At 38.5% G+C, this 26,419-nt stretch overlaps 2 protein-coding genes across 2 annotated transcripts; one reads left to right on the plus strand and one right to left on the minus strand.

Annotated features, from left to right (window-relative positions):
- The first annotated feature begins 7,355 nt into the window (after positions 1–7,355).
- On the plus strand, positions 7,356–17,414 carry LOC144664664 (uncharacterized). The gene is made up of 15 exons (XM_078525839.1): positions 7,356–7,581; positions 7,676–7,840; positions 8,373–8,486; positions 8,978–9,103; positions 9,184–9,280; positions 9,428–9,646; positions 10,274–10,650; positions 10,772–10,939; positions 11,480–11,590; positions 12,399–12,518; positions 12,875–12,965; positions 13,557–13,931; positions 14,658–14,792; positions 15,653–15,886; positions 17,074–17,414. The coding sequence occupies exons 1-15, from the start codon at positions 7,507–7,509 to the stop codon at positions 17,412–17,414; spliced, it is 2,748 nt and encodes a 915-aa protein (XP_078381965.1). The 5' UTR covers positions 7,356–7,506.
- A 216-nt stretch (positions 17,415–17,630) lies between these two features.
- LOC144665092 (C-type mannose receptor 2-like) lies at positions 17,631–24,754 on the minus strand. The gene is made up of 5 exons (XM_078526267.1): positions 24,688–24,754; positions 23,336–23,767; positions 21,020–21,421; positions 18,542–18,900; positions 17,631–17,660 (listed from the first exon to the last, which is right to left on the minus strand). The coding sequence occupies exons 1-5, from the start codon at positions 24,752–24,754 to the stop codon at positions 17,631–17,633; spliced, it is 1,290 nt and encodes a 429-aa protein (XP_078382393.1).
- Positions 24,755–26,419: the final 1,665 nt, after the last annotated feature.

Genomic DNA, 26,419 nt, shown 5'->3' on the forward strand with positions numbered 1-26,419 from the left:
ACCTGATTTCACAGTCGATTATAATTGTCTGTAATTTTGCTTTCTTTGCTTTTTCGGCCTCGTCTTTCCTTTTTGCGATTTGCGTCTGAATTTTTTTTATAGAAATTTGGCTTAGAACATGAAAAGGCAAAGATCGAGATTTCGTAATGCGTAACTTTGTCTTCGACATAGAGTCCTTTTCAATGAAAGCATAACTTTTTGCTGGTTTTTAAGACATCGTTCCGTTAAATTCGCTGTCATCGGAAATTAACTGTCTACCGCATTCAGACAGGACCATACAGGCAACGGTTTATTAAATCAAGATATATTTATTGAAGTTCGATTTCCATCACACGCCCCCTACTAAAATAATTATTTGTACTCATCGGCTCAGGATCAGATAAAACGAATTACAGTTATTAGTTGTCGAAATTTAGTGTAAAAGGTTGTTTGGCATCAATCTCTCAGGCTATTCAATTCTTCTCACTTCATGTTGTAAATGGCTTCCATGTCTTGCATTGAAGTCCTCGCCAACAGCTCGCTGTATTTCAACGTTACAGACTCTAGGATGCAAAATTTCCCAGTCTAAAAGAAGCAGAACTCTTAATATATTGGGGCATTTCGGTGACTGTTATAAAGTACAAAGGTTTATTTTATGTTTGCGTAGTCAGCTTGTATGACCTGAATGCAAACACGCCCCCTAATTTGTAGGTCACAGCACCCAAAAACGTACAGGAAAAGCGACAAAATGCAATGCTGTTTTTGCCGAGATTCAAAGCAATTGGTGTTTGTCATTCTTTGTTTTATTTAACCTGCGATCAGGCTTTCTTTTTTTTTTTCGTTGAGTCCTCCGCCGCGAGAAAAATAACGCTTGATCGCAGGTTATGTTTTATTCTTCTCTGGTATATATGGTTCCGTTTTCGTCCATTTCTTTCAAAAAATACTCGTCATTTGTTTCGGTCCGGTGTGCGTTCGAATTGAAGCAGATCCGGAGTCAGTAATAATACATTTCAAAATAAGAAATTGTAGGTCGAAATAATCCTTGGGCCGGAACATGGCCCCTGGATTATAGCGAAGAGTGTTAAGTTCCATGCAGATTTCCCATTAAGAATTGTTTTACAAATATTTTGCTGACCTAGTTCCATCCGCGTGACCACAAAGAAAATGCAAAAATAGACCTCACAATGCTTTCATGCAATGGCTTGTCTGTTATTCTATTGTGATTGGAATCAATGTTATGCTTATATAAAAAATAAACCTTAATTCTTCTCGCGATAAAGGTTGTTTAGACAAGAAACACGCTATTACGAAGGTGACCTTGTCACTGTTTTGATTACCACATCCTTGAAACGGCCGTCTCAAACATGTGGACCTACAAGCATTGCATACACTTGTACACAGCCGACCACAAATAAATTTAATTATAAAATTGCAGCTATAGGCATCGAGTTTATATTTTCGGTGATACGATTTTCATTTGTAAATCAACTGATTATTGAATACGTTTTATTGTTTTAATCTTAAAAAAATCGCTGAAGTTGTCTGCTTTGACTTGTTTTACTAATAAGTTTAACCTGGCAGCAAATCTGCCGCCAGATATAGCTCTTAGTTTCACCTTGCTAAGTGAGGAAAACTTGTACAACAGGTTCAGGCTTGCTATCTGCACAAGCAACTTAGGTTTTGAGCTTGGATTAGGAATTAAGAATTACTTGCATAAGAATCCTTATTCATCCCGTGATGCAGTCACGAAACACTTGATTGTTTTCAAAGGGAGTTCCGGGAAGGGACTTCCCCTAACCTGCAAATATACAGTATTTGTTGAGTGCACAATTGTTCTGTTGATTAATTGATTAATTGATTGGCACAGTTGAAGAGGGAAACTACTAAATCACACCGATCGTATGATAACGGGATAGCTCACCAAATTGTCAAATTGGCGGTCCCTGTCACATTGATCGACAGCTCACACAAAAAGTCCATGCACGCACCCTCTTTTCACGGGTGTGTACGATTATTCTTCAATAAATTCTATGAAGCCAAAACGCTTACATCTAAGCTACAGCTAGAAATCACTTGATGATCCCGTTGCAACTGTTTTGAACAAGAAATATTTAAAAATATTTCTTGTTTACTGCACCTGATCTTGTCGACACATGCACGCCCTGTTTTGTCATGACGTCGATAAAGAAAATAACGCCTTTTGCGTGGGATTTGTTCTACTGAGAAGTTATCAAGTTAATCATTTCAATTTTTTGTGTGAGTGAAAATTCTTGGCTACAAAATTAGGAAAATGTGGCGAAATATTCTTAAGGTGCCCAACTTTGAGCTTGGGTTTGTTTTGTGGTTATTTGTGCCTGAATTAACATTTTTTGCGTGATCTTTACGTTCACGTCACGATTAAGATCAAGTTGTAAAAAGCAATTTAAGGTCCAACTAGTTGAAATTGTCACGGTAAATTAAGCTGAATATGTCTTGACAGAAGTTTGTCGTCAAACAAAATAAACAATGCTTGGTTAGTCTATCCTCCTCCTTTCAATAAGAAATGTGATGTTAAACTTTTTGAAAGAGTTTTCTTTACTGAAATCTAAGATGAATCTTCGTTAAAATATATGGGGCCTAAATGTTTACTCTCCAGATACATATGGAAATCATTCATCATTTTTTTAATCGAAATGTACTTCTTATTTCCACCACCTAAAACTTGCCGTCACGCCCCCATATAACTGTGCCATCAATGGCGAATGAATTTTACTGCCATGTTTACCATGATCAGCTGTGTGACGACGATGAAGAAATCAGATATATTTAAAACACACAGCGTTCGAACTAGTCTGCAGAACAGGTGGATTATTTTTCGGGAGGATTTTGCGATTCACGCGAAGCAAGACGCCACCAGCGCGAAAAAAAAAATATTATTAATAGAAAAAATGATTATTTTTCGTAACCCCCCCCCCCCCCTCCGAAAAATAATCTGCCTGTTCTGCAAGCTGCGTTCGAACGTGAGGTACTGTTATCTAAGTTAGAATACTCAAGCCTTTAAAATCACTCGAATCATGACGGAAAACAACGTTGCTGGACAAGTAGCTATACCGTGACGGAAATATTAGATATAATATTTTCTATCTCCGTGACCGCGAAGCAGACGCAAAAATGGACTATGATTCCATGTCATAGCTCGTTTGTTATTCGATGGTTAATTGGGCTGATATGATCAATGTTTATATAAGATCTTATCCTCTATTTTCGGGATAAAGGTTGTTTAATTTAGAAAAACACTTTTAAAGAAATGACCTTGTCACAGTTGATTCATTATCTTCGTAAAACAGCGGTCTCAAACATATAGGCCTAAAAACATTGCATACACAAAGTCATACACAGCCACAAATAAATCTATTTTATTTCTTTTTTTTCCACGCGCAGGTATTTTCTTCGATTTTTATCTTTTTCGGTGGCACGATTTACATTTGTAAATCTTCTGATCGCGAAATTTGTTTTCATTGTTTTGATCATTAAAAAATCGCTGAATTTCTCTGCACTGACCTGTCATACAAATGAGTTTAACCTGACTGTAGTCTTATGGGTTAACATAGATCCTAAAACCTCGCTTTCATGTTGCATATATAATGAGGGATGACGTCAGCCGAGTTGGACCGGAAGTGAAAAGACCGGAAGTAACCTAATTTGCATAAAATGCGCGAAAAGGGTATCGGCAGTAGCCAATCAGATTGCAGGAGTATTTGAATGGACCAATCACAGAGCAGCATGTCTGCGCATGCGTAAACGGTCAAACCACGTGACTTAGGGGGGTGATGACGTAATAGGAGTCGGTCCCAGGGTGTTTGGAGTGTACGTCCCAGTCCCCGGACGGTGAGAATAAACTCGGCCCCAGTCCCCGCGCGGAAAAAAACAGAAAATAGGTGTAAAATACCAATCACAGAGCAGCAGTGGTGCGCATGCGTTTAGAGAGAAAATCACGTGACAGAAGGGTGATGACGTCATGAGAGTAGGTCCCAGGACGCTCGAGACTCGGTCCCAGACCCCAACGGTCATAAACTCGGTCCCAGGCCGTCCTCAGCCACAGTGTCGTCCCAGACCTTTTTCAAGACATGTCGCCTCCTACGTCATCGGTCCCAGACCCACCCGACCACGCCCTAACTCGCTCCCAGTCCACCTCGGTCACACTCTCGTTCGTCCCCAGACCCCTGCAAAGACAACACACGCAGTTTCTAGTTTCACATTTTAATAACTGGATTAAAAAAACCTGTTGTTTACAAACGAGACGGGTGCGAAGCCCTAGTGGCCGCGCACCCTGGGAATGAACGTGTACAAACTTAGCAAGACCACCATCCTATAGCTATATATATGGTTCACAAAGTTTGTGTGACCGCCAATTTGGTGAGTTATCATATGATGAGTGTGATTAGATGACTGAGTATTGTTTTCTCTTTTACTGTAATAATCAATCAATCGATCAATCAACCGACAGGAAACGTAGCTTGTGCACTCAACAAATGCCGTAGGTTGCAGGACAGGTTAATTCCGCTTTGAAAACAATTAAGCGTTTCGTTCGTATGTCACAGAATGAATAAGGAATCTTACGCAAACAACTTTCACCAGCGAACTTAGTTTTTCACGTAAGTTAATCTCCGTTAAAAAAAACAAACAGAATGGGACGTCACGAGGAAGTTAGGTGACAAAGTTGAGTCACAACATTTTGCTTGATTTACCGTGACAAATTCAACTTACAGGACCTTAATTATCGACGTAAATGGGGGCGTGCACGTGTCGACAAGATAAGTTGCAATAAATACGAAGTATATATTAGTTGCAACGGAATGATTAAGTATTTTTAAGCTGTAGCTGGAATATAAAAGTTTAGGCTCCATAAAATTAATCGAAGAATAATCTTACTTTGCAGTATAAATTTGACCAGCATAACGATCGTTAAGCTGTAACCTTTAATTTCTTAATCATGACTCCCCATGAAAAGGGTGTGGGTGAAAGGACTTGTGTCTTTTGTGTGAGCTATCAATCAACGTGATTGGGACCACCAACTTGGGGAGTTGTCATATGATGAGTGTGATTAGATGAATGAGAAGTTTTCATCTTTAACTGTGTCAGCCAATCAAACAATCAATCAATCGATCAATCGATCAATCAATCAACCAACAAATCAATCAAATAATCAAAAGAAATTATCGTGCTCACTTAACAAATGCTGTTGATTTTCAGGTCAGGTGAAGACCCTTTGAAAACAATCAAGGGTTTCGTAACTGTATCGCAGAATGAAGATGGTTTCTTATGCAAACAATTCTTAATTCCTAATCAGAGCTCAAAGCTTAAGTTACTTGTGCAGATAGCAAGCCTGAACCTGTTGTATAAGTTTTTTTTTAATATAATTCGCAATTGTTACTGTCGAAACTGTAAATCCGCTGGAAAATACAGTTTTTAGCTTCGACAGTTACAATTGTGAATTAAGAAAAACTTATACAACAGGTTCAGGCTTGCTATCTGCACAAGTAACTTAAGTTTTTAGCTCTGATTAGGAATTGAGAATTGTTTGCATAAGAAACCATCTTCATTCTGTTATGCAGTTACGAAACACTTGATTGTTTTCAAAAGGACTATACTTCACCTGAGCTGAAAACTTACAGCATTTGTTAAGTGAGCACGTTGATTTCTGATGATTAATTGATTGATTAGATGGTGATTGATCGATCGATCGATCGATTGATTGATTGATTGTTTGATTGTTTCATTACAATTTGAGGAAGAAACGAAAATTCAATGCTAATTTTAAGACAAATAGATTGAAGAACTCATTCATTCTTAGCAATACGCTCAAATTTTAAATATTTGACATTTCATAGCTGTATCTTTCATTTTGTATATATAAGAAATTTTAACCTTTTTTAACCATTGTAATTTTTTTTGTAAAAAACTATATTATTCAACCCTCGGGTTGCAATTTAGTTTTAATAAAGCATCTATCTATCTCGATAACTTTATTCAGACTTTATGTTTTTTTTATATCAGCTACAGCTGAAGACTTCTCAATGGTTCTGTTGCAAATTTATATTTATTTAAAAATACAACTTATATTTATTGCACCTGATCTTGTCAACACGTGCACACCCCCTTTTGTCATAGATGACTATAGAGAAAAAAAAACACACCTCTTCCCATGATTTATTCCACCAGTATTAAATCATTTCAAGCTTCTTGATTCGAGTAGAAACGCCTGGCTACAGATTTAGGAAAATGTCGTGAAATATGCCCAAAAAATCCAACTCTAAGATTTCGCTTGTTTTGTTATCGTTTCTTTTGGCTGGATTAGCAATTGTGTCGCGATCACGTCACGATTAAGGTCAGGTCAAGTATTCCTGTTGTAGGAGGCAATTTAAGTTCCTGTAAGATGAAATTGTCACGGTACATTAAGCAAAGTGATGTGACTCAACTTTGTCGCCTAACGTTTTTGTGACGTTCCATTCTGGCTTTTTTTCAACAGAGATTAAGTCGTTTATAGTTAAGTCGTTTATAGTTTATTAAATCCACCCCAATTTTCGACATTTTCAACGAGGGAAATACAGTATATGGTTATACTTTTTTCTTCAGTGACACTTATGCCTGATTCACACTAGCGACATAACGACATCAGAACATGGACATAACGCTCCGGGAGAGGGGACGGGGGGGGGGGGGGGTCCATGCTTCCTTGTTTCCAACAGAGTTCTTCTTGTGTTCCCACTTTCCCTTAAAGTATTTCTTCGATTTACACAATTCTTTACGCAAAAAATCAACAGCAACCCTAGGACTTCTAACACAATCATCGCGATTTGTTGTTTTTCTCCTAAAAGGCACTTCAATGCAGATTGGCAAACTTAATATGTCAGAGATTCTGCAGGACGGGGGCTGCAGCGGTGGCTGCTCTCAACATTGTCGTCTGCCACGTTGTGGAAACGTCGTATTTCCATTTAAATTCAGTGGATCAGGAACGGTATGTATATATATTTCAATGAAAATATAAGGCCATTTAAGTCGGCTGTGAGATCCCACAGACTGGTTGGTGAATTTTGCGTGGCCTTCCTGGTGAAAATGTGACCTCCCAGGTCGTTTTATTTTGTGAAAATATTCTTTTGAGGTCTTTATTCCTCCCTAGGCCTGGTGGTTTGTTTTTCTAGATCAGGAAAATGAAACACATTGTAAAGCTTTCATCCAACTTCTCGGAAACATCGAGTAGATTTCTCCAGCTCTAACACTTCTAATGCAGAAACGAAATCAAATCAACACAAATGGGTTAAAAACTCCAAGAGAGAGAACTCATAAATTTTTGTATCCTACTCTTTCAAGGTTCAAGTACATGTAACATTGAGCCATGGTGAGCAATTTTCACGTGTTCACTCGCCTGCTGCTGTGTGGGTTGAATCAGTCAGTACACGTGGATTCAAGGTGTGTGCACGTGAGTCAGGCATTGGAACAAATGGAACTGGAATCATTAACTGGCTAGCTTTCCAAGATCAACCACAAATGACACGTGGAAGCGTTAGTTTTAATGGCATTTGGACAACAGAAACTAAATGCGAGAAAGTTACATTCTCTCAGGTAAGATGGCTTGATTTGTTATAGATATTTATTACGAAAATGCCTCTTAACTAATTATCACTCATGTTATGTCTATGAACATAAACTATTGCAGAGCTTTGGTGGAAGACCTTCTGTGTTTGTCTCAGCTAAGTACACACGTGACACAAAGGCTGATGACGCAATGTACGTCTGGCTGGAGAATGTAAAACCCAGAAGTTTCGAAGTGTGTCTCCGAGAGTTCTTGGCGTTTGACGGCAAACACCAAGATACTGTTGTGGTGGGTACACGACTTGTAAAATATTCGATCACTCAAGTTAAAATGTTTTAACTTTTTTTTTAAAGATATTGGTTGAATGTTTCATATACGGAATAATAGCTTCGAATAATAACTATTCCATGAGCGCGTGTTGGATATAATGCGGTAGATAGCTATAACTATGTCATATCCAACAAGCGCGAGTAAAATAATTGACTTATTTAAAACGCTCAAATAATGGCAGTATTTGAGCACCCCAGCTACTCCCGTTGACTCGTATACTCCTAACATATTTGCAGTCCATGGTATATGAGCCCGTATACCATGGACTGTGAACCATTCAAAACTCAGGAATTGCAATATACCATAGCGCACAGCTACGTTTATCAGGCACTACATGAGTTTATATTCCTTTGCAACAGTTTCTTAATCTTGTCATATTTTGCGAACACTTAATAAACAGTAAAAGTCAGTTGTCAATTGAAATTATGGACCTTGGCCTGCTTGAAGTATATCCTTTTTAATTTCTTCTTGACTAATTCTTTCTTCCCAGGACTGGTTCGCATTCACCGGCAATGGGTCAGATTTAAATTTTACGAGGACAGGGGAAATTTACTTCCCCAACAGCGGCAGTCCTATAGCGGACAATAATTATGGATTCTGTCAAGTAAGTGACATTGATAAGCTTCAATGACACCATCCCAAAACTGAAATGGAGGCAGGTTATTACCCGCTAAATTAAAAATACATTTTCCCAAATCACGTGGTTTCTTACTACATGAAAATCGTGGAAATAAACACTAGGTTTAGATTTGCTAAACACCCTTTTCAGAAGAGTTTATATTCCAGAGGGCTTACATACAAGGAGCTTTATTGTAGGTTTCAGTTTTAACGGGATCTATGTCTATTATATAATGTATCTCTCTAAACATATCGGATAAAATCCAAAAATGCCTTTCAGTTATGTCAAGCATTCTCTAACAACGTGAGAGGAGTAAAAGTTTAATAAAAAAGTAAGCTTATCTGCTTATATTCAGGAGGGCTTATTTCAGAAATGATTTTGGACGATTGGGGGAGGGCATGGGGAGGAGTAAGGGATGGTGTTTTCGGGAAGTCGTTATTTCAAGAATTAACGGTATTTCTTTTCTTATTTGTCAGGAAGTTCAGTATAACACGACTTTCTATAAGTACCCGGCTGTGCTAGTTTCTGTCGGTCATCAATATGACCGACAAGTGAAAAGTCATGTTCCGCCGGAGTATAACATGATAACAGCCTGGGTTGAGGTAAGATTAAATGACGATTGTTAGAAAAGAGTTATTGAGTCCAAATCAATTGACTAAAAAATTTGACATTTTCTTTATAGGAAGTTCGTCTGACATCCATGAGAATTTGCGTTAAGGACCTATCTGGAACAGGAAGTCAACACGACCCCCTGACAGTCAGTTATGTTGTGATTGGAGGTTGGTAAAAAATTGAATTATGATATTTTTCATTTGAAAAGTTTCCCATGTCCAAAGTTAAAACAATTAAGAGAGATTGAGTTTCCGTGCTATGGCTAATTTTAAAGCAAAGCTCAAAATGAATATCCCTTTATTTTCCATCTACAGACTTGAATCCATGTTTGGGCGTAGTGTGTGAGTCGTTTGGTGTCTGTAAGACCTACAGTGCACATGAAGCTCGCTGTGTGTGTAACGAAGACTGCCCTTCATATCAGGATCCAGTGTGTACCGCCAATGGTACAACATACGACAACAAATGTCTTTATGAGCTTAGTTTCTGTAAGGGACATGACAATAATACCGTTTATCACCCAGGAAGCTGTGAGGGTAAGTGAGCAGTTATCACGATATCGCTTACGGATGCTAAACTCTAAACCCTATCCAGACGGGGGGAGGGGGGGGGGGAGGGGAGGGCGGAAAGTGCCCGCGCCGACTTTGAACGCTTATAACTTTTTCAGTATTTAACCAATCGCTGCCAAATATTGTGACTTTATCTAAAAGTTATCTAGGAATAATTTGGTAGGATAGGTTGTTGTGTCAAGAACTTGAAGTTACCATGGCAACGGCAATTTGACAGGCATGTTTTTCCCAAATTTGTAATTTTCGTTGTCAAGTGATGTGACTTTATCATCCCTCTAAGTTTCTTTGTTAATTCTTAAATATTCTGGAAGTTACGGAGGGGAATCCCCCCGGTATGGAAAGATAAAAAAAGCCCGGTTTGAATAGGGTTAAAGAAGAATACCTTAAACTTATATCAACGGTAAAATTTTCACGTGAGTGTCAATTGCATTAACAGTCTTGTTAGTGATCAAATTCTCTTATCTTCTTTTTTATGACTGTAGTACTGTAGTAGGACCGAGGTATAAATGCAATACAATTCAGCTGCTAATATGGTGTGGTGGGCGGATGTGATAAAGTTTGTAGCTTAACTAAAACTTTTCCATTCAACAACAGGCTTTCCAATTGCGCATGGCCGTGTAAAGCTTCTTCGAGTTCCCAAATGGTCTGACTCAAGCTGCAAGACAGTGGTATTCCCACCATACCGGTTCTACCCAGATAAACAAGTTCATGTACAAATAACACTAAATCACATGAACTTGAATGACTCGGTAACAGTTCACCACGCTATCACATCGTGGACGGAAAATGTGAATACACGAAATTTTACAGTCTGCGCCATGCAATCTGGAAGAAATGGAAACAACTTTAATCCATTTGCAACTGTGGAATGGGTGGCGTATCAAGGAGCAACGGCCGAAGTAATGACGGGAATAATCAGCATTAAAAAATGGTGGTCTGGAACGAACTGCGAAGATATGACGTTTCCAAAGGTTAGCTTAGAATACATCTTTATTAGAATTTCAACACACTTTACAGCTAACTACATGCAACGTGGCGCAATTATCTTATCAGCAGTCATCTTATGATTAATTTCTCTGTTTTTCATTGCAGGACAAGTTTAAGGAGGCGCCTGTAGTTCTGGTGACGTCAGAGCACCTCAGGACTGGTAAAGAGTATGATGCCGCGCTGATCTGGACAGAGGATGTAACCAAGGACTTATTTAAAGTCTGTCTCCGCGAATTACAAAACTTTGATGGAAAACATGAAGATATTAATGTGGTATGTGATCAAATATTTCATCCATTTTACGAAACGTTTTGGAACGATAAAAATGAACAAATAGCCTCTCCTTAAAAATTAATGAAACACTTACTTTGGCGTGTTAGCTTTATTATATTACAGTCGGGTAGTCCTATTAGTAGTCTGGGTACCTTGTGGTGACTTAAATTATGTTCGGTCAGGATAGGATAAACGTTGTGCAGCTTGTTCTTTTTTGTTTTTATCGTGGATTTAAATCAGTTTATCATTTTCTTTTAAGTGTTGTAAAACCAAAGTAATAACTCTTGATAATCACAACGGGCAGGATAATCCATTGAACCAATGAACTAGAAGCAAATACATGTAGCCAGCACGAGGGGCAGAAAAAATGTATTCGGAAGTCGCGATCGGGTTTGGTTTATTTCTGACTGGTTACAAAAAGAGGCGCGAGAGTAAAGCAATCAGAAAGCGTAACATTGCTAAACCAAAGCAGAAGCGAAAACGTTTTAACAATCAAGTGAAAACTGCTCTTTCATTGCCATTTCCACACTTTATTTGCAGAACTGGATGGCGTTTACTAAACTACACAAGCCGCTCTTCACTGAACATGGCTCTGTCAAGTTTCCAAACACAAACCCACCAACAGATGAAAACAACAACGCTTACTGTGAGGTAAAATTACAAATGTGCTATAAGTAACAACAGACTCCTATAGATAAAAAACAAACATATATATTTAAATGATTCCCACTAAAATCAATTAACTTTGTACGATCATTTTCTAGACGATTTGGAACTATGAGGATAACGGTTCGGACGACGGAACTATAACTGCATGCAGAAAACAGTTCAATTATCAAGCTCCTCCAGGATTTTTTCTGTCATACAGTTTTTTTCCCGGGGCCTTAAAGCAATACCTTTACCGGCTGTTGAATCACAGGCGGCCCAAGTTCACTGCGTTAATTAATTATTTATAAAGTGTAAGCGAACGTGACTCTTGGCTTTGAGCGGTGTTGTGTTACAAAGATACGATTTATAAGGGTTTGTATGGAAACTTAGCGATTTTGATTCAAAAGGTATAAAATTAAATATTTTACGAATAAAATCGACTTACCTTGTTTCCATGTTGTGTTCTTTGTTGTCTGCTTGCGTCTCAGGTCGTTTTAAAGCGTTTTCGGCGAGTTGCGCTGGCTGGTGGTGTTCCACTTTATTTCTTCACCGCTCGAAGCCAAGAGTCACGTTCGCTTACACTTTATAAATGATTAATTCACGCAGTGAACTTGGGCCGCCTGTGGTTGAATAGGCTGTTGTAGCTTACCATATAAGGAGAAAGTCGGAGGATTTAAATAGAAGAGGGAGGGGGTTAGAGAAGAAGGTGGTGCATTGATGGGGGTTTGGGCTTTTTTTTGGGGGGGGGGGGGGTTATAGAAATGGGTAAAGGTTGAGTAGAGTATAAATGGAATTTTGTTGTCTTCTACAGTTTGTGCCGTTTACGCGAGGTTATAACATTACACCATCAGTCCTGATATCAGCCAATCACAGCACAACGGCTAGCGGAAACTCGGCACCAGTTCACAACGGTATTACTTCGTGGATCGAGGTTAGTTCGTCACATTCAAGAAAATCACTTCAATATCTTCTACTGAGAAGCATGACATAACTTTTTTGTTATATCCCTTGCGCCAAAGGACTATTCAATATCGACAATAGAAATTATCAACAGAATAACATTAACTTGATGTTATCCATAAAAAGTCATGCTTCAGTGAAATATATAGAAAAATAAGCGATCATGTTTTAGAGAATTACAATGTAAGCACTGCTATTCCAAACTATCAAATAAGGTTGTAGAGTTAAGAAACTACGCTTTACAGGCTTAGAACAAATTTATTGCTCTTATTTCCGTAACTACGGAAATCCTGGTTTTGTTAATTTAGTATGGCATTTGACTTGCAGAACATGAACGCCTCTGGATTTAGAGCCTGTGTTAAAGAGTTGTACGAGACCAGATATGACCCTGTGTCTGTGAGTTATGCGGTCCTTACAGGTAAGTTAACACTACATAACACGTGGCGATTTAAAATACTACCTGGCGACGGACAGTTGAAAAAGAGACGCGGGCAAGCGGAGTCAGCTGGGGAGAGCTGAGGAAAAAGGCATAAAACAGGCAGCAGTGGCAGTCTCTGGTAACGGTATTGACTAAGTGTGAGTGATTTAAAATACTGGTAGTTTCGAGGATCACGTTTTTGAAGACCGAAATCAAAAAATATCAAACTACATTCTAGCAGATGTACATAAAGATATGTGGACTTTCCCTGATTGGCTGTTGCAGTCAAGACTTATATAAGATGCGTGTATCAAGTGAGATACACACATGCACCGATTACCAACAATGCACATATCACCAATGCACAGATTACCAATAGTCTGTTGCGCAGTTTACTGATGCAAATTGTTTTAAGACAGTGACACAAATAAAACGTTGAGCCTTCCAGATTTTTTAGCGCTGCTTTTTAATATACTGGTAGCCCACAAGTGCCAATATGAACTTCCGAAACTACAACGAAATAATTTAAGCAGAACTATAAGTACACTCATTCAGAACAAACGTCTTAACATACATTTGTTATTTGCGCAGATATTTGTGGACCTGGATGGAGTTATTTTGACGGCTTCTGCTATTTCACGAGCGAAACCTTCACAAACTGGACCAATGCACTATCAAAATGTCAGCAAGAAAACTCCGTTCTTGTTGATGTGAACAGCAATGAGGAGAATGTCTTCATCCAACACAGACATAATGGTGAGAAATCGTGGCTGGGATTGAACGACAGAGCAGCAGAAGGTGACTTTACTTGGGCGGATGTTGGACGGGCGAACTTTACAGCTTGGGCGAGGAACCAGCCTAATAATTACAGAGAAGAAGATTGTGTTCACGCCCTTGGTTTGAAGTTAAACTATGAGTGGAATGACGTGAAGTGTAGCAACTGTCATCAGTATACTTGTAAGAAAGGTAAGCTTTAAGATTTTATCCGCCGATGCTTTAACAAAAACTATTATGGTAGTCATGATATGGCCTATTTGACATGTTTCCAAGATTCAACTTCGTAATGTCATCGATTACTACCGATTAACATCCACCAGTTAACATCGATTTCATCCACCAACGACGCAATGTCTCTCAATATTTAATAAGTGGCAGCTTACTAAGTGGGTTATTTTCTTGATGTATCACCAAATTAATGCTCTGAACAAAAGCTAAAAAATGGCCACAAGTGGGTAACAGACTTGTTGGAGCCTGGATGTCGGCCAGATATTAAATTCAGAATTTGCAGGGACACTACACGTTCATCCAATCCAAGCAAACCTATAACCAAACCGACCTAATCTAATCCAACCCAAACCAAACCAAAACCATGGCCAAACCAAACCAAACCCAATCCAATTAAATCAAATCAAATCAAATTTCATCAAATCTATCCCTAGCCAAACTTATTTTAAAATGTATACTGCATTGTCGTAACCCAATCAAGTTAATACCCTCATCCCCTGATCCCTGAATAGGCCTAGGCCCTTGGGAATATCAACAGAACTGTTATATTATTTGTTGCCAAGAGCGTTTTAAAAGAAAGAAACACTTTGAAACATGGCAAAGTAGAAATTTTATTTGTAATCACTTTTACTAAGAGCGACTTCAACGTGTTTACTTCAATGACATTTTACCTTATTTATCCACCAGACTTAAACGAATGTCAGAGAGAGAAGAATTACTGTCACAAGCTCGCCACTTGCGCTAATGAGCGTGGCTCATACACATGCACTTGTAACCATGGATATGTTGGAGATGGCTTTGATTGTTATCATAGTTTCGCAGGTAAGATTTTATAAATAGCAACACTAACAACAACAACAACAACAATCTTTAATATACGCTTGCCTTTACAAAAATTATTAATACAAATTAAGAGTAATTAAGATAAAGTAAGTGTACTGGCTGTGTGGAATAATTGTGTCTTGACAAATAAATAGTGACAGCTTACAAAATTAGCTGATGAATTATCTAAAGACCGTTTGTTAAAGAAATGTTCATTTTGAGGCCTTCTTTTGATCTTCTGGTCAGTAATCATTTTGACTGGAAAAAATCATTGTCTAATTGTTTTAGTACAATTCTAATTACTTTTCCTTCCAAAAACATCCTCATCATTTCTCAACATTTTATGTAATCTTACATTGAAAATTTTTCATTAAAACTTGGTGTTGTGTAAACGCGCTCAAACGTTTGGAGTTTTTTAAGATGCGTAACGGTGAATGTCCTTTTAAACGAGCTTTCTCGGGAATTGAATTATCAATTAATATTTCTAAATCCCCGTTTGAAACTTCATAGAAACCAAGCCATTTTGACGACGACCTGTCTCCACTTCACATTAATGGGTCATGGTGTCTGATAGCTCAAACAACCAAGTCTCTCTCAGACCCAGAATAACTTTGGGTCATATTGTCATATTATGTTTTTACATGGTTAACGTTTCTTCAGTTAGGTATATGTATAACCAAAACAAACTTGCAATGAAAAAACATAATGTTTATACATGTGTAAATACTTTTTTCCGTGTCAGGCTTAAATTCTCTGTTAAACACGTTGCCTTCTCAGTTATGTTTAAAGTAACATGCCAAAGCGCAACGTAATACGGTCGTCTATTACTATTATTAAAATTATATTTTTCTCAAATTTAGGTTTAGGACACTCAGCGATCCTAGGAAATGACGATAATTACTTGAGTACCCTAAGTAACTGGTTAAAACCCGTAACCCAAAGTAAATCTTCGTACTGGAATCGCTGCTACCGAGCAACTGTAAATGGCTGGTCTGCCGAAACGTTTAATTTAAACTGTGATGGCAAAGGACCATCTGTCACCATCATCCGTGTAGGAAAGTACATATTTGGAGGATACACGAGTCTCTCATGGAGTAAGTAATATGATCTATTTTATCTCTTCCTTTCAGTAAAAATGGCCAAATATTTAAGGAACAGCATATGTCAGATTTGCAACACCAAATGACAGATCTTGTTAAATGTGATTACACAAAATCACTTAACCCAGAATATCTTCCGTAGTTTTACCTCAAGGTGCTCGGTTACTGACAAGAATTTAAGTTAATGACCGATACTAAAGAAACGCCTATATCAGAGACCTGTTTGACGAGGACTCGCACCTTTTCTCTCTAACAGGTTTAAAATAGAAATTTCAAGTCAAAGCCCCTTGGACGCTGTATTACGCGTGGCCTCTTAAATGCAATTCCAAAAGAATAGAAGATGGCCTTGCACAACACACTCCACACCGACAATTCAACACCAAAAACCCTCTCAACAAAATCAGCGTATTTATAATTACTCAGCTAAAGATGCTAAATTTCTACAGCTGAGCTAAAAATTATAAACCACGCGGCCTTACCAAAAAAGGCACAATATAAAAGAAACAAAGCCCATCGCAAAATTGTCCATAACATTTTTCCTACGCAAGTCAGTTTATTTCAGGGTAATTTACCAAAAAAAAAAAAATGATGTATGTCCTTTATGCAACCTTGAAAGACAGTCGCTGCCTCCCGTGCTCTGAGTCCTTGCCTTTGTGAAATAACTTCAAACGCTGATGGCAGAAAACATTTCGTAATCCTATAACTTTAACAAAAACTATTATTCTTTACCGCTGGCACCAGGAACGTCGCTCAAATGCCTTAATAGCCCTGAACTACTCCCTAATAAGCGCTAACTTAATACTACTCATTACCACAAGGGTACGCGGCGGCATCATAAACTTTCTCTTTCGCCTACCCTTTTTGCCATTGCAACTAAGAACAATAAAGTAGATCAAGTCAAAGAAACGTGTTCTATTTCTGTTCGTGCGTGTTTGTGTACCTAGCGCCTAATATGAATCAATGTAGTGCAAGAATGAACCTAATTGTAAATAGTTTAAGCATATAGTAGGTTGAAGTAGAGTAGTGTATATTGTAAGCAAGTAGTATAAATACTGCATTGTAATTAGTGCATGTCTTGTTTTGTAAATGCAAATAAATAAATAAATAAATGAATAATTTAATAATTAATACAAAAGAATCATAACTGTATAAAATCTGTTCCACTGTGTTTTTCTAATTAGGCTCCAGTTGCCGATATCAGTACGATTCAGCAGCATTCCTGTTCTCTTTGGTTAACAAGCCTGGTTGGCAGCCACTAAAACTAGATCAAACAGGACAGGTTAGTTATCGGAGAAAACATTCCATCTACACCTGCTCTTATCATGGGCCAACTTTTGGACAGGGACACGATATTTACATTTCCGACGACGCAGCATCCAACACCAACTCCGTCGCAAACCTTGGAACCACCTACAGCTCGCCACCTGGTTACAGCTATGCATCTTCCTCCGCCCGGTCATTCCTGGCGGGTAGTATGTACTTTAAACCTGACGAAGTGGAGGTCTTTTATGAAACTACCTGAAGGAATCGCGAAGTTTGGAGTCTTAGCTTTACACGCCCGGCACAATAAAAATTAATCAGTGGAATATAAACCCTTGAAACTATAATTACAACAGCATTTTCTCGTCCCCAAGACCATTTCCCATTTCACGTTCGATGAAGAATACAAAACTACACTACATGAACTATACGTTTATCATTATTTTGCGCCTTTAAAAAGGTTTAATATATATATTTTTTAAATAGTTACTTTAATAGCAGAGGTTTTCTGTATGAGTAAAATGGGAATATTTAAGATACAACAAGTAAAATTAAATGAAGCAAACTTAATGCAGCTCTACGCCAAAGGTATGGCATGTTCAAAAATATCGTGAAGACGCTGTTTTAGTCTATCAGGGAATCATTGGCAACGAAGAATTTACAAAAACAATAAGGCAAATCTTTAAAGTCTTGCTTTAAAATATTCAGCCAATTAATTTTAGAAAACGCTCCCATAGAAGTTTTAAACTTCCCACTCTTGAACTTTAGGGTAAATTGAGTTATTTCAAAAGCAAAGGTCTCAATGTCGAGCAAACTTATGATATACAAAATTCATAACGTCATTGTTGCTTTGCTATATTAGCACAAACGTCAATCAAATCTCTTTTTTTGGAGAATTTATTCAATGTCTAGTACAATTTTTGTGCTAGGCAGCTTCCCCGACCGACATCAGACAGTGCAGTATCGGCCATTCAAAGTTCGGTTAGCGTGTTTCTGAAAAATGCGATGATACACCTTAAATTTGCCTTGATTCGTGATCCTGAGACCATATACCGTAAAATTCCGGTTATAAGCCCCCCCCGCTTATGAGTTCCCGTGGTTATAGGCCCATCTACCTGGAAACAACAAAAAAATGCAGCCGGTTATAAGGCCCCCCCCCCCCTCCCCCCGGATATAAGCCCACCTCTACTTGATGACAGTACTGAACAGGGCTAAATGTTGCTTTGATATGACTGTTTAACTTAAAAAACGCATTTCGATCAATGCTGCCGTGGCTCGTTTCGAAACATTTTTTATTCCATTTATGAGCCCTCCCGGATATATAAGCCCCGATTTTTTCATCTTATCTTTAGGTAATTCGCAAATAAAAGCTCTCGTATGCCTCCTTACAAGGACATTAAATTCGCTGTGACAAGTAGGTGGGTAATTCTTTGATATGACAGCCACATCTCCGTCATTAGATGGCTCTCCCGCCGACGTTTGCCACTTGCTTGCCAGGGTAAATGGGCTATCATTTATCCACTTCCAAACACCTCCCACCTTATGCAAACCAATATGCCATTCACTGGGTACTCCAATGCATTTCTTTTGAATCTCTCCGTTAATAAACTGCCATTCCGCTAAGGTTTCTATGGAAATCAGGTCACCACCTTTGCCTTGACATGTCTTTCGGTTGTTATCCCATGAGCGACCTTTTTCTGCGGTCGAGATAAAGTAGCAGGAGTTCCCACGGCATGGATTAACGCTTCCTATACAGAATGATAGTAACAGATATGAATTCAGCTGAATTTTAACAAGAATGCTAAAATAATAATAAAAAAACACTGTGAAATTAATAACGGACTAATTAATGTTTTAACCAATGACATTCAAGGTTGTTGCGGAACAAAGATCAATTAGTGTTTGCGAAAATACCAGTGTTGTAATTCTTCTTAGCTCCTACAGACATATACAAACTTTGGGCTCACTAAAACCGCAGATTAGATAAGCATCTGCTAAATTTTTAACACAAGTGCTGTAAACCGTATTTAAAACTTGTCTGCTGAAAGAAATGAATTCATCATTAGAAGAACCGAAAACCGTTCAGTTAGAAGACTATTCAACAAAAAAATTGAAATTTGCAATATTAGTCATTCGAATCAATGTGTAGAAACAAAATTATTGAAGACTACAGGTTTCATAACGCTCATTTTTTCTCCTCGAACAGAAGCCAGCTGTCACGGTGGAATAAGACCTTAACGAAATATATAGATTTATTCAAGCCTAAAAGCGGAGTTGCACGCTTATTTTCTGCATGGTTCTTATATTAAATTTTTATGAAAATACTCTTATTTAAAAATACTGTTATTTAAGTTATTAAACGTATAAAACTCAAGAAAGATCCATAGCTGAAATAAGTCATCGACTCCAATCGAAGAAATAGCGTTTACAAAATCCTGTCATTACCCAAGACCAAAAAAATGAGCCCGCGTTTCAATGGGAAACCATAACCTTGATCGGCTTCAAAAAAGACCTACAAGAACTCGATGAGCTGTACACCTGATCCCGCTATATGGACAATTGACCATAGCATGTATGTCCAATAACAAAGATACAAGCAGACGGGAAATGATTAGATGACGTTCTGCTCCCCTCGGTCAGGTTGCCTTGTGACTCCCTTATCCCTCTCGAGAGTTTGAAGGCACCCGCGAACCTACACTCACTCGATAACCATTTTTTTTCGCCTTGATGGGTTTACCAAATTTTCTTACCTATGGTGCTTCACTGGTGCGCTACGCACCCTGGAGCTCCGCTATAAGTAAAAGAACTCGGAAAATACTACCGAACCAGAGAAAACCTGCGAGCTCAATCCAGCTTCTAAATGTGGTTATAATAATAATAATATAATAATATATGTGTTTATAGTGGTCATGCAACTTAGCTTCATGTCTCAACGAGATAGCTAGTTTACAGGCATACAATGTTATCTAATTGCAGTTAAAAAAGACATCTGCATATACTATGAAAATTGATTAATTATAATAGCTCGATTCATTTATAAAAATAACAGATTTTGCATTTCAAAACTATTATTTTTATTATAGTCGTCAAGGTAAACGTTCAAAAGTTAATCATGTTTTTAATAACAACTTAATAAATGATGATACTATATTTTAAAAACAATACATCAGTCTTCTGCTTATTATATCTTTTTCATGTACTAAAAAACTCTTTAGTACCACAATTCCATATAGTAAGATAACTGTATTTACCTAGGGCGGTATATAAGCTAAGCCTAAACTGTTCCAAATCGATTACCTTGAAAATGCAATGCGTAAGGGCTGGTAAGGGTGAAGTATTGTCGAGATTTACTCGACAGTTAAGACGTTTTACTGAGTTCCAAAGAAATATCATGGTTTTCTGCTGCGTTAGCGCGAGGTAAAGTGGAGAAACAAAAAAGTATAGCAGATTGTCTTCATGTATAGAGCAAATTTTGAAAGTGAATGAAGTTTTTCGCAAGATTTTGTAATGTCCGAAATTGATAGTCGTTGTCTTTCAACAAATTAAAGCAAACTAACCCCCCCCCCCCCCCCCCTCTTGAGATAATTAACAATTATTCACCGAAGTTGATGTGAATAGTGGCGGACTTTCAGTGAACAAAGCGACTCGCGAAGGCAGTTTGTTTCTCTTTAGCTGCTCGGAGGTGAATAGTATTTTGCTAATCACCTCCGAGTTAACCAATCAGCACGCGCGAAAGCACTATTCACTTTTGTGGTATATACCAAGAGGGTTTAACTTAGTCCTTGTCTATTTCCTTCCTGATGCTCGAGCAAAAAAAAAAGACAGCAATTTTTTCGATTTGTGGTTGTGTTTTTTTCTTCATCTAACCTTTGGGTAACTCGCAAATAAAGGCTCTCTTAACCGTTCTTGGAAGGTCATTAAATTCGCCTTGATGAGTAGGCGGGTAATCCTTTGATATGACAGCCACATTTCCGTCCCCATTTGGCTCTCCCTTTGACGTTTGCCACTTGCTTGCCAGGGTAAATGGGCTGTCATTTATCCACTTCCAAACCCCTCCCACCTTATTCAAACCAATGTGCCATTCATTGGGTCCTCCAATGCTTTTCTTTTGAATCTCTCCGTTAATAAACTGCCATTCCGCTAAGGTTTCTATGGAAACTAGGTCACCACCTTTGCCTTGACATGTCTTTCGGTTGTTATCCCATGAGCGACCTTCTTCCGCGGTCGAGATAAAGTAGCAGGAGTTCCCACGGCATGGATTAACGCTTCCTATAACGAATGATAGTAAAAGATGTGAAGTCAGCTGAATTTTAACAAGAATGCTAAAAAAACACTGTGAAATAATAACGGACTAATAAATGTTTTCACCGATGACATTCAAATTTGTTGCGGGACAAAGTTGAATTACCGTTTTTTTTTTTTTTTTTTTTTGTTTTTTTTGTGTGTGTGTGTGTGTGTGTGTGTGTGTGTGTGTGTGAAAATACCAGTACTCTATTGATTTTTTGCTCCTACAGAAATATGCAAGCTTTAGGTTTGTTAAAAGCGCAGATTAGATATAGGCATCTGCTAGATTTTTAACACTACTGCTGTAAACCGTAGTTAAAAACTGAAGACTACAGGTTTCATAACGCTCATTTTTTTTCTCCTCGAACAGCCAGCTGCAACAAGAGGAATAAGACCTTTACGTAATATATAGATTTAGTTAAGCCTAGAACCACAAATCCAAAATTATTTTCTACATGATTCTAATCTTAACATTTTGTGAAAATTCTCTCATTTAAAAATACTGTTACCTAAGTTATTAAACATATACACCTCCACAGCCGAAATAAATCGTCAACTCGCAGAAATTGCGTTCACAAAATCCTGTCATTACTCCAGACAAAAAATTGAGCCCGCGTTTCAATGGAAAACCATAACCTGGTCAGTGATCAGCTTCAAAAAGACAAGGGTTCGATGAGCTGTACATGTGAGCCGGAGATATCGACAATACGCTTTTTTCACGATCCCATAATGCACTTTTTTACCCCCCAAAATTTTTGCATTAGCATTGTTTTCAATTTCTCTGGGGACGATTGTACGTCTTGTAAATCCCAAGAGAAATTGAAAACAAAGCTTAAGCAAACATTTTGGGGGGGGGGGGGGGTAAACAAGATGTATTATGGGAGCGGTGAAAACATCGAATCACCATAACATGGATGTCCAATAACAATGATACAGGCCGACGTTAAATCTTATGGGAAATGATTCAATAACATTCCTGTACCACAACTCACATTAAGTCAGGTTTATTATGCTCAGCTCAAAACAAATCAAACGGCTACTGGACCAGATAATATACCATTCGGGATCTGGAAGGAAAACGCTGCCATATTGGCAGCTGCAGTACAAGCAATTTGGAACCTATCCTTGTCAACTCAAAGGTGGCCTTGTGCATGGAAGCAAGCTAATGTCTATCCACTCCCCAAAATAGTCATTCCAGTCCAACAAGGACTTTAGGTGAATCTGTGTTACACCGGTAATTGCTAGGACATTTGAGCGACTGGTGCAAACACCTTTTGTAAAGAAGACGAAGTGTGCTGCTTGAATGATAACCAGTTTGCTTACAGAACAGGAGGCAGCTGTACAAATGCGCTTCTTAAATGCAGCCCGAGTATCTCCAAGCATTTGATAGCAACGGAAACCGAGCAGGCAGGCTGTTTACGATGGATTTCTTGCAGTCACTTTCAAGTATCTCGCGATCGTAAGTGGACAACTAAAGCGATTTAACCGTCACTTAATATAAGTTACGAGTACATCTACGTATACCCGTAAGTGTTACGGGCGTTTTATGCATCCGGGCCCTACGTATACTGCGTTTTTGCGAGGTAAAGTGGAGAAACATGATTTTAAAGTATAGCAGATTGCTATATATAGACCAAATTAAAAAAAATGTTTAAGTATAATTAAGTGTTTTAATTTAATCAAGAATGAAGTTTTTCGCAAGATTTTGTGATGTCCTAAAATGGATAGTCACTATCTTTCAACAAATTAAAGCAAACTAATCTTTTCCCTCCTTGAGATAAGAGGGTTTTATCTTAGCCCTTGTCTCTTTCCTTCCTGATGCTCGAGCAATAAAAAGACAGCTTTTTTTAATTTTCGATTTGTGCTTGTGTTTTTTTTCTTCAACGTTTTTCAACTTACCTTTGGGCTGAAGCTTAATTTGAGCTTCTGCTTTGGATAGCTCGCAAATAAAGGCTCTATTAACCGTTCTTGGAAGGTCATTAAATTCGCCTTGATGAGTAGGCGGGTAATCCTTTGATATGACAGCCACATCTCCGTCACCAGATGGCTCTCCCTTTGACGTTTGCCATTTGCTTGCCAGGATAAATGGGCTATCATTTATCCACTTCCAAACCCCTCCCACCTTATTCAAACCAATATGCCATTCATTGGGTCCTCTAATGCTTTTCTTTTGAATCTCTCCGTTAATAAACTGCCATTCCGCTAAGGTTTCTATGGAAACTAAGTCACCACCTTTGCTGTGGCAGGTTTTTCGGTTGTTATCCCATGAGCGCCCTTCTTCTGCGGTCGAGATGAAGTAGCAGGAGTTCCCACGGCATGGATTAACGCTTTCTGTACGGAATAAATAGTAACAGATACACTTACAAGGACGTGAACCCTCGCTTCGAGCTCCAAATCTTGCTAAACCTTTTGTTCACATTTGTGAAGACGCAAACCAACGCTTAGAACTCAAAACCTTTCTTAACATTTTTATTCACACTTGTTTAACTTCATGCAACCGTCACCCCTACCCTTCCCCCTGGCCGTCGATATTTTCACCGAACAAAACCTACTAGTGTCACCCTCCCGGGTAGAATTTGTCTTTCACTTCAATCTTTTCGAGTGTTTAAAGTTCCCGCTCGTATGCTAATCGGAAACAAATCCCTTGTGTGTTCTGAAGCTGTTGCGCCATTGTTCAAAGAATGGCCTTATAGGGCTTGTTATAACAGTTGAAACGCATTTCTTGAGAGAAAATTTGTCGATTTACCATGATACGTACCAGTAGCTGGGACAATTTATGCAATTTTCGCTGAAATTAGACAAAATAACTGTCTATGCCCTTCCCTATAAGCAAACGTGTTCCACTACAAAACGTCCTTTGGGAACCCGAAATCACGACGGCGAAGGGGAAGAAGAGTTGAACTGGAAAATTATTTTGCATCTCGACTTCACCTGTTTTGGATTATGTTAAGACTTTTTACATCTTATATTCGTTAGTGCTCTTAACAAATCCACGTTATTGCGAGACTAATTATTTACTATGACCCTCCTTGTATAGAGTAAGGTAACACTTTAAAGGCAATACGGAAAGAAAAAGCTCTTTTTTAATTTTTTTTTTCTCGAAATTTTGCAAGTTACTAATGCTAATACAACATCTTCGCGCACAGAAGTTTAAGTCTTAAAGCTCACCGTATCAGTTCGGTGAAACTAAACAGCAGACGCAAATGTAAATGGTAAACTTTTATGACCAAATAGAAGCAAATGAGTCTTACCAGCGTCTTGGATAGTTAAGAACATAAAGCACGCCATAGCTAATAAACAACATCGCGCCATAGCCATTCTCGGCTTGATTTACTCGCCGTGCTACAATTTTTGAAAATATTTCTCTTGCTAAAGAGAGAAACTTATGAGTACATGTGCAATCATAAATGATGCACGCGTCTTGAGAATCTAGTGACCGTGAAAAGTAAGTCGCAAATTAAACCAGTAACTATGTCAATAGTTCAAGCCTCCAGAGCATAATAATAAAATGCTTGAATAGGCCACCATTTTGTTAAATATATTTCACGTAAAGTCTGTCCGAGCCTAAGTGGCCCATAGAGCCGGAGCTTATCCTGGTTTTCGTAGCATTAAGCGACTAGGAGTATTGCTACTCCCCACTGGATGGGATGCTAGTCCATCACAGGGTTACCTCCCAGCAGTAAGTTCGCCGGTACCCATTTATACACCTGGGTGGAAAGAGGCACTGTGAGAGTAAAGTGTCTTGCTCAAGAACACAACGCAGCGCCCCGGCCAGGCCTCGAACCCGGGCCGTTCGACTCGGAGTCGAGCACGCGTCTCCACACATTTCACGTAGAGTAAGAATTATTAATTAATGAACCGAGGGAGCTCAGTCTCGTCCAGGGGGGGAGTAGCAATTTCATTTGTAATTTTTTCGTTTTTTTAGGCCAGATACGCAAATTTACCAATAACTGTCAACAAGTTTTATTTTACTGTTGTCAATTTTGTTTGAAAGAAAACAATTCCCTGGTTATGTTCCAATACAAATTAAATAGAAAGGTTTCCTAAATCAAGGACTAACTAGACAAGTCACAATAAACGAACCGTATCACCTCAATAGGTTATGTGAACAGCTACCTGAAACACAGCTGTGAAACTCATTTATAAAGGCTGGTTCTCATATGATTGCCCCGATCGTCTCTGTCGCTTCTGTCGTTTGCAAATTCTGAAGACGGGTTCTCGTATGATCGCCCCGATCGTCCCTGTCGCCTCTGTCGCTTCAAAAAGTTTGCTTGCGATCGGGGCGATTATATGAGAACATTACTGAGACGTCTGCGACGAGAATTTGCAAACGACAAAAGCGACAAAGACGATAGGGACTAACGATAGGGCGATCATATGAGAACCAGCCTCAAGAAAGCAAGTCATCTTTTAACTTCGCGCATTTTGGCTCGAGTGTGGAAAAAGAAGCAGTTCGACTTTTTGACAACTGAAGCTCTCATAGATCCCTTGGTGACTTAATGGCGCAGTGGTTCTTTCAGTTTACTGTGGGTTTCCTTTTCTTTTGTATTCATGAGATCAAGTTCCTATGGTAAGCCGTATTCATCTTAGAAATACTTTAAAGGTTTCTACAAAGTTTATGCTCATAATATTCACTTTCCAATTGATGAAAATTCTGATCGGGGCTTCTCTCAGGAACCAATCTAATTTTGGGTTCTACTTAAGGTGCATCACATAAAGGAAAATCTCCTTTCGCTTTGAGAAAGCTCGTCATTTTGGACATTTCACTAAAAGTAAAGGGCCCAAACCATGTATGTTTTCCAGCATCCGTTAAAGCTTTGACATGAAACCTGAGAATAATTGCTTGGAACTCTGTAGCATTTACTAATGACCTCGAAGACTCAACAGCTGCTTGAGCAAGCTATTGGCCTGTGCCATTTTTCGCTTCTTTCAACGGATTGGTCATGTATATAATGGAAAGAATATCAAAACCTAATAAAAAAG

Source organism: Oculina patagonica, chromosome 9, assembly GCF_052425735.1.
Source record: "Oculina patagonica isolate OP01 chromosome 9, crgOcupat, whole genome shotgun sequence".
Taxonomy (NCBI): domain Eukaryota; kingdom Metazoa; phylum Cnidaria; class Anthozoa; order Scleractinia; family Oculinidae; genus Oculina; species Oculina patagonica.

Excerpts from the sequence above, each read along its gene's own strand:
- LOC144664664 (XM_078525839.1), top strand. The coding sequence starts at position 7,507 with ATGACACGTGGAAGCGTTAGTTTTAATGGCATTTGGACAACAGAAACT. Across the intron at positions 8,487-8,977 it reads ATAATTATGGATTCTGTCAA|GAAGTTCAGTATAACACGAC; the intron begins GTAAGTGACATT and ends CTTATTTGTCAG. Across the intron at positions 10,651-10,771 it reads AAGATATGACGTTTCCAAAG|GACAAGTTTAAGGAGGCGCC; the intron begins GTTAGCTTAGAA and ends TTTTCATTGCAG.
- LOC144665092 (XM_078526267.1), bottom strand. The coding sequence starts at position 24,754 with ATGGCTATGGCGCGATGTTGTTTATTAGCTATGGCGTGCTTTATGTTC. Across the intron at positions 21,422-23,335 it reads AATTAAGCTTCAGCCCAAAG|GAAGCGTTAATCCATGCCGT; the intron begins GTAAGTTGAAAA and ends CATTCGTTATAG. Across the intron at positions 18,901-21,019 it reads TATTTGCGAGTTACCCAAAG|GAAGCGTTAATCCATGCCGT; the intron begins GTTAGATGAAGA and ends CATTCTGTATAG.